We start from the raw sequence: 14,861 nt of genomic DNA, 5'->3' as shown, positions 1-14,861 counted from the left end.
AATGGAAAAATATCCTAAAAATTCAAAAAATGTTCGTGACTTACAAAATAGTTTATTCATTCATAAAATGTTCGTTGATTCATAAAATAATTATGCATTCAAAAAATTGTTTCTTAAATCATAAAATGTTTGTGAATTTCAAAGATTATTCCACCAATTTCCAAAAACATGTTTGTCGATTCTAGAAATGTTCGCCGATTGAAGGAATTGTCTAAAGAAATGTTCACAATATTTTTTTGCAAATAGTATAAAATGTTCATGAATTCAAAAAAATTTGTAAAAGTGTTCACCAATTTAAAAAATATTCACTATTTCAAATATGTTTGTGAATTTGAAAAAATGTTCACAATCTGAAAAATTGTTTCATGAAATTGAGAGTGATAGTGTATCTCGGTTATGCAGTAAAATATGGTCATGGCCATGGAAAATTATGATGTTTTTTTTCCATTGCAACGCACAAGTCCTTTTGCCAGTCCAATTTAATAGCACAATAGCCCTTATTATCAGATTTCTTGTTTTTTTATAGTAACCTACATACACATGAATCAACCTGACAAGGAATTAAGAAAGTGCGACTTGAACGCGCCCATGTGATCCGTGTGCATGCACACGGATGCCTGCACGCTGCCGCCGCCGCCCTTGGCGGCCACGAGCACCACCTGCCCGCAGTTGTTCATGGTGATCAGCTCCGTCCTACTCGGCGCGCCCCACCCGAAGTCGGCCACCTCGTACGCCGGGTACCGCGGCGACCCGGAGATGTTCACCAACCGGTCCATTGGCATCCACGACAGCAGGTCCATCCAGTCCCAAAGGGCGAGCGGGTCCTCGGCCGCTCGCCGGACCTCCCGCTGCACCGCCGCCGTGGCGGCTGCGAAACCATCTACGGCGAGGAGGTCCCGCGCCGTGGCCTTGGCGAGGCACCCGGTGATGCACGTCCCGAAGTAGTTCTGGCTCACGGGTGGGTCGATGCCGCGCCGCCCGCGGCAGTCGATGAAGAAGAAGACGTAGACGTCGTGGTCGGCGGAGATGACGGCCGGGTGCTTGGACCGGACGAAGGACACCCAGGCGAGCGCCACGACGGCCACGAAGCTGGACGGCGCGGGCGTGGAACCGGCCTGCGCGGGGGCAGTGTGGCCGGAAACGCGTTGCTTCAGGCGGTGAATCTGCTGCGCGGTGACGGTGAACGTCCGGCGAGGGAGATTAATTGGGGCGTTCGGAAACAGGTTGATTTCCTGCAATGTCGAGTGTCCGAGAATGTTAGTTTGAGAGCAGGCCATGTCCATAATAAAGACAGGTTGCAGCTAATATGCGAGGGGAAACGGTAAAGATATTTCAGATAATTCAGGCGGATTGTCAATCTGTCATCCGAGAGATCAACTTTCGCTCCAAACATTTTGAAGAATGCCGGTACGCCAATGAACCTCACAGTAGTAACTTTGAAATCACATAATTTAGCAAATTTTGCTTTATCTCCTAACGTTGGCCGACATGTTTGGCTTGGAGTGCCACACGATATTGTAATCATCTCTATGAACGCTGTTGTTTTGTCAATAAAGCATAGCAATGTTCTGTCAAACCAAATACTGGTAGAGCCCTGAAAAGTTGTACTGTACACACCAAGGCTTGGCTTAAGTTAGACACCAGGATTGTACTTATAGGCTCGTGACCTTAAAGCATAGCACGTGAAAGTGTCTATATCAATTGGATACATTAAGCTAGTAAACTGATTAGTATAGCTTGTGAGTTGTGACTTGTGAGTCATCAGCGTATGTTGAACAACTTAAAACGAGTATGCCTGTATAAGATGGTCATTTGCTGTGCTTTTACAACTTTATAGTTGGCACTACTAGTGGTTAGCATAGCTTGTGAGTTGTGAGTCAATTGGATACAACGTCACAATTAATTCAGTGGGCAAATGCAGAGTGGCAGCCTATCATGATGACCATCTACAATAAGCCTATCACTTCGCGCGGGCCGGGTAGTGCTTTGGTGCGATTATACTGTATTATATACATACTGGTTTGATAATTTGATTGCTTATTTAAGTCATCGATCTCTCTCACAAAAATGTTATCGCTCTGACTAGGCAGTGACCAGACAAATTTTTTGTCAACTTGCCCTCGGTCGCTAAATATTTAAACCAGGTCACGGAGTTGTCCTTCTATGGTGGAAATTGCGGCGACACGCATGCACGGGGTCATCCACTTATAGATTGGTGAACTCCTTTAGGCTAGTCATAGTGGAAGTAATTTACTCTCTCCATTTCAAATTACTTGTCTTAGATTTGCCTAGATACAGATGTATCTAACACTGAAATGAGTCTAGATACATCCATATCTAGACAAATTCAAGACAAGTAATTCGGAACGGAGGAGTAAATAGTAACATAGCACATTTCAAGAAAATTTTGCTTATGTGGCAAGTAGTTAGTGAGAGGTGGTAACATGGCGCTTCTCGAGACAAGATGAGTCTACAAGTTAATAAATGAAGTCATCTATGATACTACTCCCCCCGTCCGGGTTTATTAGGCCTCTTAGCATCACAAGCATGTCCCTTTTTATAAGGCCTCGCTTTGGAAAGGTGCATGCATGCAGCCATTTCATTGGTTGCATTGAAAGTCATTATTGTTGGTGCTAAGGCTGGAAAATTAATACACTTCATGCATGCTTTTTCATTGGTTGCATGCATGTGAGAGAGTGCATTGAGAGTAGAATGAAAGAATTAATGTGAGCAAATTACTATGTGTCTTGGTTTAAGAGAAGTTGTCTTTAGGCCTAATAAACCCGGACGGAGGAAGTACTATTATGTTACTTTGCATTATGAAGGTAGTAATTTAGACTAGTGTCATATGCACGACACTAGTCTATGTTACTCCCCACTATGACCAGTCTTAGGAAATCTCTCACGATAGTCCCAAGACTGCAATCATCCTTTTTCATGTCGAGACATGATGCGGAAGAACTATTCAAAACTATTCACTAAAAGTATTTACAGCCGGACATCTCAAACCTGTCTCGAACGTCTGGACGGCTGTCTGGTCAGTAACTAATTAAAAACAACCGACCCATACGAGCGCCTCAAACATGCCTCAAATGTCGAGGCTAACCGATACCTCTCATTTTCAGCCCAAAAGTAGCGCCGATATGGGAAGGCCCGGTCGCAACCGGGTGCGTATGCTATGTCGGACCCGACAAGCCTACGGCCTACCCATCACAAATTGTAGGCCTACCCATCACAAATTGCACAAAAACCCATCAAATCCTTTGCCCTCCTCTCGCCACCTCCACCATTTCCTGCGTCCAAGCCCTCCCGTCCACCATGCTTACTCCCCATCCTCGCCATCAGTGCTGATCCGCCGCCCTAGATTGTAACATCCCAAATTTTCTAAATTTGTAATGTTACTATAATCATTTAGGCATACCATTGTTTTTATGCATATTTAAAATTTTGGAGTTTATGAATATTAAATGACAGTGAATAAAAGGACTTTCCCAAATATCTTTGATTCTCTTTTTATATTTTTTTCAAATATTCAAATCATTTTCACTCAAGAAAAAAATTATGAGAGAAGATAAGATGACTTCTTCAATATAAAAAAATAGTCCAAAAAGTATTTGAATATTATTTGGAAATTTTAAAGTTATTTGAAAATTATTTTTAATACTCAAATTAAATAATTTGCAAAAATAATTATTTTCAAAAGTTGCAATTTAGGCCATGAAAAAGTTCACATGAGTCCATATATTTAGGGTTTCTAGAAAAAAAATTCTGGAATTTTTGTAGCCCTTTACTGTTTTATTTTAGCCCTAAGCTATTTCTGTTTCATTTAAAGGAAAAAAAGAGGTTTTCTATTTTAAAAGCGCTCAGGCCCAGGCCCAGGCGCTAGCTAGCTGGTCCTGCAACGCTTTCGGCCCAAGCCTGCCTCTCCTTTCAAAGCGGTACGCGCCGCGGACTACCGTCCGATCAAGTGGCGATCAACGACCTGCACTTCTCCCTTCCTTTCTCTCTCCTTTGTCATCGACGGGTGGGACCCACCTGTCACCTTCATCGCGTGGTCGAGCCAGAATCCACCGTCGCAACGTCCGAGTGCCGCCGCGTTTAAACCTTCCTAATCCTATTTCTAGCTTGCCTCCTCGTCCAAGAAGGCCGCCTATAAACTCCCCTGCACCCTGACCCTCTTTTTCCTCAATCCGCATCGCCCAAGCCCCACCCCACGTCTCGCATCCTCTCGATGGAGTTGCAAGCTCCACAGGAGCTATGCCAAAACGCCCCGCCTCACCTCGTCGTCTCCCAGGACCGCCACCACCACCATCGGCTTCGCCTCGTCGCGCCGCTCCTCCCTATGCCTTTGTCCGACGCCAGAGATCACCGAAGCCGCCCGTAGTTGTCTACTCGAACTCCATCATCGGTCGCTGTAACTCGCAACCCCCTCCGTCCGTCCGATTGCGCATCAACGGGCGGGATTAGATCGATTTGTTTTTTTTGAACCGTTTTCTCTTAAGCCTTAGTTGTCCACCATATAAGCTCCGCAGCGAGCAATTTTCATCCAGTAGCAGTATGCCACGTGTCCACGGGCCTAGATATAATTATTTTCTTTACAGATTAGCCAGTACTTTTCAAAACATCACAACTTTTTGCCCGTTTATCCAAATTTGATGGAACCAACGCCAAATGATTCATCATGATCCCATCTATCCATTGAGAAAATCACTTTATATTTTTTGCAACCACAAAATCTGAATTTGTTCAAATTCAAATTTAAACTTCATTAGGCCATAACTTCCAATATATAAATCCGCTTGAATTGATTCTTTTTGCAAATTGAAGCTCTTGACCTCTATTATATTCTATAATCATGATCACACAATTTCCATACGATTAAAATATGTTTTTTAGAAGCATTATTTGGTTCTTTTTGGAGTTTTGTATAATTTTGATTATTGTTTTATTTTAGATCTTTGATTGTTTATGTATGTGATATTGTTTGCTTATGATAGATTGTTCGTAGTGCGAGGCTGAATACTATCAATCTTTAGAGTTCAACGATCATCATCAAGGCAAGTTCACACTTCAATCATACTCTTTTTATACCCATGTTTTTCCTATGCATTTTTAGTCCAACTTGATACAATGCATGGTTAGGATGGTGGAATTTGTGGCTATACTTCGTAGAGTTTTGAGGTAGGAACCTATGACCCTTGAACACCATGGGAACCGTCGTTGTTAAGTAAATTGCTTAGCCTTGCTTTTTTAGACGGGGTGGTATTCCTGGATCATGAAAGATGTGAGAGAGTAGTAAATAGGACTAACTTTAATAATTTAATATATCATATGGGTGGAATTACTGAATCATGAAACATGTGAGAGAGTAGTAAATAGGACGAACTTTAATAATTTAATATATCATCTGGGTGGAATGGTTGCACGGTGAGGGGCACCCTAGAGTAACCAGGGATTTGCTCAAGTGTCTTGGAGTAACCAATGGATCACTCTTGTATGGTAAGCCACCTAGGTTCAATGGGATCAAACAATTTGTCATGACTAGAGGCTTATGTGTGCAGCCACAAGCTAACATGGGCTCTGGCTTACTTGAGTAGGTTGTGTGAATTTTTCCATGGTAGGCTAGTAGATGTAGGGGAATTTAGGTGTACCGGCCTATCCATGGGTTAGGGAAAACAATTCGGAAAGACTATGTCTTGATCTTCCAGCTGCCATACCCTGAGTGTGTGAGCTACAAAGGAGGTAATTGATTCTTGTGGGGCAAAGTGCACAAACCCTATGCAGATTGTCAAACTAATCAATTAGTTGTGTCCCCAGTTATGGACAACTTGAGCATCTAGAATTGAAATTATTGAGTGATCTCATCGTATTTAATTATTGAATTGGGTTATTAATAACTTGGGTTTGAATTGAGTTAGAGGAACCATCTCAATATTGGCATAAATTTTGTAGTATTAATTTAATTAATTGGATATAGGGAAAAATTGGCTTTATGCAAACTTGAAACTTAGAGCCTCTACCAGCGGAATTGCATATAGAGATAGAATTATCGTTCTTATTCTGTGGTGTGAAATTGCCAGCATATTCCATGTGTTGACCTACATGGCTGCAACTTATAATGTTGCAGACTTTTAGGATGAGGAGTAAGGTGGAATAGGTCGTTGTTCTGCACTCAGTTTTTGCTCATGGAGTTGATGGACTTACTTATCTTCTATCCTTCCGCAGTAATCACTTTAGATGGGCTTTATCCATATTTATGTAATAAATAATCTTTTGAGGACTATCGATGTAATAAAGTGCGTGATTGAACTCCATTATTTCATGGCGTACTGTGTGCGCTAGCAAACTGATCCATGGACAAGCACAGTAAGCATAGAGACTCTGATCCATTCGGGTCGGGTCGATACATAGATGTCTTCCAACCCATCCACGACCGCCACATTCGAGGGTGCGTCCACATCGTACGTCGGTGTCCCATCCAAGGCGACGCCGTGCAAGCCGGAGAACATCGTTCGGTGGGACCGGCGATGGAGGCAGTGGGAGAAGGAAGCGGTGATGTCGCAGGGAGTGGATGCGAACCTCGACGAGCAGCTGCCCTCCCCCCCCCCCCCCCCGCGCGCCCTGGACCCCGCACCCAATCCATCCAGCCGATGGCAAGAATCGCGCCATTGGACCAGGTTGGGGCAGAGGAGGATCCGATGGATGCTTGGGGCATTCCGGAGAGCTTTTTGCCTATGCAGATGCCGCCAGTAGAAGTCTGTCACTCGTCGCAACTCGTTCGGCCGCGGACAAGCACATGCACCGTCAGCGCTCAGGCTGCCCATGACCTGTTTGACAGAATGACACAACAAGACTCGGTATGATCTTGTTGCTCCTCTCCAACCAACTTTGCATATGCCATGTTCAATGTTTGGCATAGACTGCTAGTTAATTTCGGACATGATCAATGCTTGGAAACAATTATCATTTTAGGAGTTTATCACGTCAGACATGATCAATGATAATCAAGATCGGACCCAGATGGGCTACGAGTTGGGAGATCCAACTTGCCCTTCATTTGAAGTTGGGACAACATCAATCCCAATCCGAGCAAGAAGAAAAAGAAGCCAAAGACGGCAAAGGTACGAGATCCGGCACTCTAAACTTTTGAGGCTATCTTGTTGGTTAAATCTTGGTTGGCCACAACAATGGATCCCATATGCGCCATGAAGAAAAAGGGGAACAAGTATTAGGAGAATATTTGGAAGGAATATCACGAACAAAAGCAATATGTGGAGCCGCATCCTATCGTCACGAACCACAATGTGGCATCTCTCCAACATCGATGGGGATCATACAGGGGAAGTGAACAAGTACGTTGGCTACTATTCGCAAGTGCTTAGGTGCCCTCGAAGTGGGATGGGAGTGGCAACTCACGTAAGCTAAATTACTTCATCTTATCATCATTTTCATATGCTCTTTTTTGTTGCATTCTCATTATCATACATTTTTTTGCTAGACGATGGAGGCAGCCACTATGTATCAAGAAATGTAGAAGAGGTCATTTGGTTTTAGCCATTGTTGGGTGATATTGAATGGCAAACCAAAGTGGACACAATTTGTGGGCGTTCTCAAGGCCGACAAGAAGAGAAATTATGGCTCAAGCTCCCACCAATCAATTAGGCTGGACAAATAAGAGGAAGATGTTGTAGTGGAGAATGGAAGAGCCACCATGCCAAAGGATAACCAGCAAGTGATGGGAAACAAGAGAGAGAAGGTGAGGTCCTCCCGTGATGCTGCGGCTACAAAAATGTCCTCCGGATGGACGGGCCTTTTTCTGTTAGGGAGAACAAGAAAGAGGGGAGGTACAAGCTCATGTTGGATGCGCAAAAGGATATGATGAATTGAGACCGGGGGAGGGCGAACAAGAAGCTGCAAATTGAGACGAAGATGATCGAGTTGGACAAAAAAGAGGCGGCGATCAAATGGGAGCTCGAAAAGGCAAAGACATTTGTACAGATTGAGCTTTAGAAGAAGAGGTTGCAAATCGCACGAAACACAGAGGATGTGAAGATAATGTTGGCGGACAAAAGCCTCTTGGATGAGCAGGCAAAGAAGTGGCTTGTGGGGATGAAGAAAGAGATCAACGAGAGTTGGGAGTACGAGGCGGCGAGGGCGGTTATGGAAGCAACGGAGTATGTGGCAGGATGCAAGCAAAGTAGGCAGAGCAGGAGGCAAGGATGTCTACTAAGCAGGCGGCATGGATGGCGTCCGGTGAGTTATCCGGCCAGCGGCGAGTGATCCTTCCCATTCGAACTTTGATTTCATTTGGCATGTCTGAAATATTGAATATGATTTTGTTTTGCTTTATCGTATTTTTCGAACTATTGAATTGAGATTATTTGTATCGTATGATCGACGTGAATAGATTGCATGGGTCTGAGGATCCACATTTGAGGTGTGTGGATGTGCGGCATCCCAAATGACGGGTTGCCGGGCGTTGTCCGCGGACGCTCTCGCGGGCATATAGAGGGCCAGATTAGTCAAGTCCGACTGTAAATGCTCATAATAATCCCTATTTGTTTGGTCGAAGAAGAGAGAGGGGACGGGGGCATGCATGTGGTTGCTTTTGGTACAATATTGTGATTGGTGCCCGAAGGAGAGAGAGGAGGGAGGAACCATGCATGTGGGGGAGAGAAAAGAGAGAAAGACCACATGGTTGATTCTGTTGGTCAAGTGAATGTGCGGACTCTCCAAGAACAGCCGCAAGTTTGCTTTCAATTTGCTAGAAAAAGACGTCCGGACCAGCCATCATGTGGATACAAGACCGTGTCGGATGACAAAACACGTCGGACCGTGTTGTGCGAACGGGTGCAGGCAGTTTAAGGGTAGAGATGCCCTTATGCTATTAGTTCTTAATTCTTGTACATGTTCATGCGTGTCAACTATTGGTAGCTTTTGACAGCTTCAACCATTCACGTGTTTTTTCATTACAACTCCAAATATGAAACTTATGTCTTGTGATCAAAAGTCCAAATTAACTAATTTTGCTTGCATATTTATGTTTGTTGCAACGAGTATTTTCGAACGAGGGTAATTCTGAATACATTTTGGCAATTTATTATAAAAAAGATATCAAGTTTTAAATATTGAAACTTGATAGCCGTAATATCAAGTTTTATCAAGTTTCATTTGCTTTTAGGAGTTAGGGCTTAGCGTGTAGTGGTTAGGGCTTAGGTTAAAAGTTTTATTCTCTAAAATTGATGAAATTATCATCCCTTCCTATCTATTTTTAGTAGTTAAAACTTGGTGATTTTTTTTTAAAAAATAAAAAATATATTTTAAAAAGCGTCTTGTGTAAAAACCTTTGTTATAAGGAACAGAAATATGCAGCCAAAAAAATAAAATATAAGTGAGGGGAGGGCGGCGTTGTCGGCTGGCTCGCTGCTTCAATGCCGAAGCGGCAATGAGAGATCGCGTCGCTCTGAGCCAGCATGAATGCGACATTAGTGCTCTGGAGCGGCGCTGACTGCTTCGAACGGGAATGGGCGCTAGCGAAGTAGGGTTTTTTGGGTGAGCCAGGGTCAAAAGCGGGTGTGGCAACGACCGGGACAGCCGCAAAGCCTCCCAGTTTGTTTCTGGTTTACGAAAAAATTCACGTCCAGACCGGTTGGTGAACCAATACAATTTCATGTTGGATGGCGAATGTGGATTCGGACAGTTGCGGCAGTTTGACAGTCGGCATTGAAGATACCCTAAAACACTAATCAAGTCACTTCTTGAATTTCAGGGTAAGCTCGTGTCCTCAACTAATGGCAAATAAAATTCTGCCAAATCAGCAATTATGTAAGGAGAACATAAAAATCACTACTACGAACCATTTTGTGGCTGGATGGTTAGAGAGATAGTGTTATCTTCAACATACTAGGGTTCAAGTCATGATGCTTGCATTATTCTAAATTTCCTGTTAATAACGAGGCGTCTATGATGACTTCATCAATCTTAAGATGATATGCCGGCGTAGTATTTCGGATGTGCTCATATAAATAGGCTGTGCGTGTTTATATACATATATATAGTGTTACTATTCATCACTCAGGGTGCAAAAAAAGTTATTCTTCACCCGAGGTAATCTTACGATCGCTTTCTAAATAAATTACGTTTAGAATACAAATAGTTATATGCATATCGATTCAATATGTAAATTTTTTATAAAAAACAAAAATGTAGGTTATAAGACCAGAAAAATCACATTTTATGTATGTTTTACATTATGTTTTTATATTCATAATTTTACTTAACATAAAATATTTTTTACGGCGAGTAAATATTTTCTTACGTTCTCTTTTTATGTATGAAATAAGACATAATTTACAAAACGTAAAAATACGATGCATTGATGTCAAAATAGAGAGGGGGTGAAGAATAACTATTCCTCACCCAGGATGACGAATAGCATGACCTTATATATAAGAAAATAGCATGACGAATAGTTACATTTCTATTGATTCACTACGTAAAATTTGATATAAGAAAATAAAAATATAGGTTATAAGACAAGAAAATTTGCAGTTTACGTGTATTTTAGACTATGTTTTTACGTTTGTAATTTTATATAACATAAAATATTTTTTACGGCAATTATATATTTTCTTACGGTCTCTTTTTGCGTCGGAAATAAGACAAAACTTACGGAACGTAAAATTACGGTGCATTGATGGTAAAATAGAGGAGGTGAAAAATAACTATTCTCACCCAGGATGACGAATAGCGCGACCATATATATATGAGCACGTGCGTCAGCTTTCGATATACGTTGAACATGGTGCGATGGCACGTGAACAGTGATCATGCAACGATGTAACGCCTTTACGTCGTGCTCATTTACGCACGGTTTCGGCAGATCCGCCTGCTTAGTTTGTTTTCTTCGAAGCAAACAGAGGCTGCCGGCTTAGTTTGACCACGCGCTAGCTTGCTCGCCGGCGCCCGAGACGAACGGACTAAGAAGGAAGTAAAGCGGGAGGAACATACCAGCGGCAGATTTGGTGCGTACTTACGCAGCGTGCTCCTCGTGTGCTCCTCGCCGCCGGGGAGCGCAATCACCGCGCGGTCGAACGTCAGGCCGGCCACAACCGCCTCTGCGGCAGCGTCGTCCCCGCGGCAGGCCGCCGCCCACGCCTGAAGGAACCTCCACACCGACCGGCCGTCGACCACGGCGTGGTGCATCGCCACGCCGACCGCCACCCCACCCTTCAGCCGTGTGACCTGCACAGCCAGCACCTCCGCGGGGAGCGCGTCGACCTTGAGCTTCGGGACGAACGCCTTGAACGCGTCCACGTCGTGGTCCGCGTCCCCGGCCAGCCGCCCCGCGTCCGCGTCGTCGCTCTCCGCGACGATGAACCGCACGCCGCTTCCCTCGGAGGCGGAGCAGTCGATTGCGGCGTCGCCGGTGGACGGCAGGAAGACGATCCTGCCGGCGAGCGGGGGAAGCCGCGCGAGCGTGGCCTCCAGTGACGCGCGGAGGGAGCCGACGAGAGATGCGAAGGGTGGGTGCTGGCCGCCGGCGTCGTCGAAGAGGAACACGCGCTGGATTACCGGGAGCACGACCCACGGTGCTTCCAGCGCGGACAGCCTGAGTAACAAGTCCTCCGGCGGCGGGGCGACGCTGTCGAATTCGACGATCTTGACCGTCGGCATGACTAGCGACGAGAGAGACGACCTTGGTGGAGGTGCGATGCGCTGCGTGCCGATCTGCCGTGAACTGGAGGTGGCAGCGCCCTAGAGCGTGTGATTATGATTAGTCAACGCCGAGAGGTAGTAGAGGGGAAAAGTAAGCGTTGGAAATAGGGTGTATATCAGGTGCTGCCACACTTGCGCCTCCTTTGTTTCAGCTTTGATTAGTTTCAAATGAGTCGTGGATTCGCTTAAGTGGTAAAGCCGATTCGCAGTGATATAAGGCCAACTCTAATGGACGTTCCCATTTGGTTCGGCCGCGTCACACTATGACGAAACAAACACAAACCGTGGCCTAACGCGCACCCGCAAACGAACGGGCGTATGTCATTCCTCCATCCTGGACTCATTTCTGACCGGAAACTGGGTCATGTTTGCGTTGAATCGACAGGTCGCACACGCTCTCTTTGTCCTTCCTCTGGCCTGTCCGTCGGTGAAACAAATCTCCCTTTCCCCGCTTCCCTACGCCCCACCCCCCGGCACGCCGCCCTTTTTTTCGCCCGCTCCGTCGTTGTATAGGTCGGTCGCCCAACAACCCCGCCCCTCGCCCCGCCGCATTGAAACAAATCCCCCGCCCCTCGGCCGCTTTCGGAGGAGGTCTTGCCGGCGTTTGTCGGATTTCATCGCCGCCTCCGGTACTAGAGGAACCACGGCCGTCGACGACGCCCATCGACCCCAGCATTGTGTTGGAAATATGAGCAATTTACCGAATGATTTTATTAACAGAAATACTAGATAAAGCATGACTAATATAGTAGAGATAAAACAAGTCATGCATTCGGACAGAGAGAAGGTAAAGAGCATCTGCATATATGAACTTGAACTAAACACATCTAGAACAGATAATAGATGAAGTTGCATATATGAAGTAGAACCTAACACATGTAGGACGGAAAGTAGAGCAAAGAACTGTGTCATGACATCTAACAGAAAGAGTAAGAACACGTACGGGACAGCAGCAGTAGAAGTGCTGGACTTGGGGTCGGTGTTCTCGCCCGCCATGTCGTGGAGGAGGTCGTGGACGTCGGGGAAGAAGTCGTCTTCGGGGAAGTAGTCGTCGGCGACCGGATCGTCCGTGATGAAGCAGCCAGTAGTCGCGCTGAGCGCTCCCCAAAAACCTTATCACCCTTCTCCCATACAGGACTCAAAATGTGCGGTTTCGGAGGCCTACTGTCCCGAACTGCGGTGCACGCCGCAAGCCGGGATGGGGAAGATCGTAGCAGCAGCGCAGTGCTCAGGAACTTGTGGCGAGAGGAGGAAGAGGTTCTGGTGTGTCTCTCTGGGAGGAGCGACCTCCCTTTTATAAGCGCAAGAGAAGGAGGCGAGAGGGCAACGACGGGAGGCGAAACGAAGAGACAGAGACGAAGCAAACAGCCAGCAGCTGAAGGGCTGCATCGTTCGCATTCGAACTCCACTTTCTTCAGTTTCCGTGTGACCTTTCGTATACCCATAGTGCGTGGCAAAAATTTAGGCATCGGCTCGGCTCATTCACGCAACCCGCGACGCGGCGTGGCGAGGCGGGCGGCGGAGGAGAAGCGCGCGTGGATATCCCTCTTGTTCTCATGCTCGTACAAGTGGGGAAAGAACCTCCCTTATAAGAAGGTCCAACTCCCACTAAACTAGCAATGTGGGACTAAAGTTTAGTAGTATCCCTTGCCTTGCACAAATGGGCTAAGTGGGTCTTTAGGATTTATTAGGAATTTCTGAAATAGTTATTGAGTTGCCCAAAATAGTCTAAATTCCAGCAATCACTGAAATAGTTATTGGGCTACCCAAAATAGACTAAATTCCAGCAATCCCCCACCAGATCCCAGAGGCACACAGAAATTTGCCTTTGATTCCAAAACACTGTTTTATATACCAGTACTGCAGTGGAGACTGTTAAGTTGAACTTCCACCTAGAACTCTATGCTACACTAGTAAGCAACTTGAACAGTGGACTGAGCCTTGAACTGCAAGTTTTCTATGAATCTAGCTTCACATAAAGCCTTGACCGATACGTGGCTACCGTAGGTCTTCCCCGCGGGTGGAACTTATGCATCACGGATGCGTCATACTCTGTGATGTTTCATGAGTTTACTAGAGAGAACCCTACTCTCATAGATTGCGACGTTTGATAATCGGACTCATATAGGTGTGTTCTTCAAAAGATATTATGCAGGATAACATCTCTGCTTAAATAAGCCACTTAGAACACATTAAGATATACATCAACCTGCCATGCAGATTAGGAGAGTATTGCATCTTCATGGAGTGGTTTTGTGAATAGTAAGGATACTCTCCTCTCAGTTGACCAACAGCTTGTCTTCCACATCTAATTCACGGGATCTCCGATCACAAAGAATAGGTTACCACTGTGAACAACTCATATTGTGGGTCTCATACCCATCTCCCTCGATACATTATCTATCACATTACGTGATAGACCCTTGGTAAAAGGATCTGCCTGATTTTTAGACGTTTGGATATAATCCAACGCAATAACTCCGGAGTTTTTTCATTTTCCTGACAGATTTTAACCTTCTCTGAACGTGTCTTGATGACTTCATGTTATCCTTTGAGCTACTCACTTTCGTGATCACAGTTTGATTGTCGCAGTTCATAAGGACACCCGGTACAGGTTTCTCAACAACCGGCAAGTCATTCAAGAGCCGGCGAAGCCAATCTGCTTCAACCGTAGCTGTATCTAGTGCTGTTCTGCTTCCATTATTGACCTCGTTAAGATGGTCTGCTTGCAAGACTTCCAAGAAACAGTGCCACCTCCATGAGTGAATACATAACCGCTCGTGGCCTTTATCTCATCAGCATATGAGATCCAGTTTGAGTCACTATACCCTTCAAGCACCTTTGGATGCCCGGTGTAGTGAATTCCATAATTTGTAGTGCCTTTCAAATAACGCAAAACTCTCTCTAGAGCTTTCCAATGCACATCTCCTGGTTTTGAGACAAACCGACTTAGTTTGCTAACAGCAAAAGAGATGTCAGGTCTTGTAGCACTTGCTAAGTACATAAGCGAGCCAATAATCTGAGAATATTTCAATTGATCTCTAGCAATTCTTCGATTCTTTCGAAGTAACGCACTCGCATCATATGGTGTTGGAGAGGGCTTGCAGTCACTATAGCCAAAGCGACTCAAGATCTTTTCCACA

At 45.0% G+C, this 14,861-nt stretch overlaps 1 protein-coding gene across 1 annotated transcript; it reads right to left on the bottom strand.

The window, feature by feature from the left end:
- Window positions 1-421: 421 nt before the first annotated feature.
- LOC125522454 (anthocyanin 5-aromatic acyltransferase-like) lies at window positions 422-11,905 on the bottom strand. Its single transcript, XM_087534302.1, has 2 exons — window positions 11,011-11,905; window positions 422-1,232 (listed from the first exon to the last, which is right to left on the bottom strand). Exons 1-2 carry the CDS (start codon window positions 11,674-11,676, stop codon window positions 546-548), a joined length of 1,353 nt encoding a protein of 450 aa, XP_087390428.1. The 5' UTR covers window positions 11,677-11,905; the 3' UTR covers window positions 422-545.
- Between the last annotated feature and the right edge of the window lie 2,956 nt (window positions 11,906-14,861).

This window comes from Triticum urartu, chromosome 7A, assembly GCF_056163025.1.
Source record: "Triticum urartu cultivar PI428250 chromosome 7A, HENAU_Tu73, whole genome shotgun sequence".
Classification (NCBI taxonomy): Eukaryota; Viridiplantae; Streptophyta; class Magnoliopsida; order Poales; family Poaceae; genus Triticum; species Triticum urartu.
The sequence above is the reverse complement of the archived record's forward strand: the minus strand, read 5'-3'. Positions and strand labels throughout refer to the sequence as shown.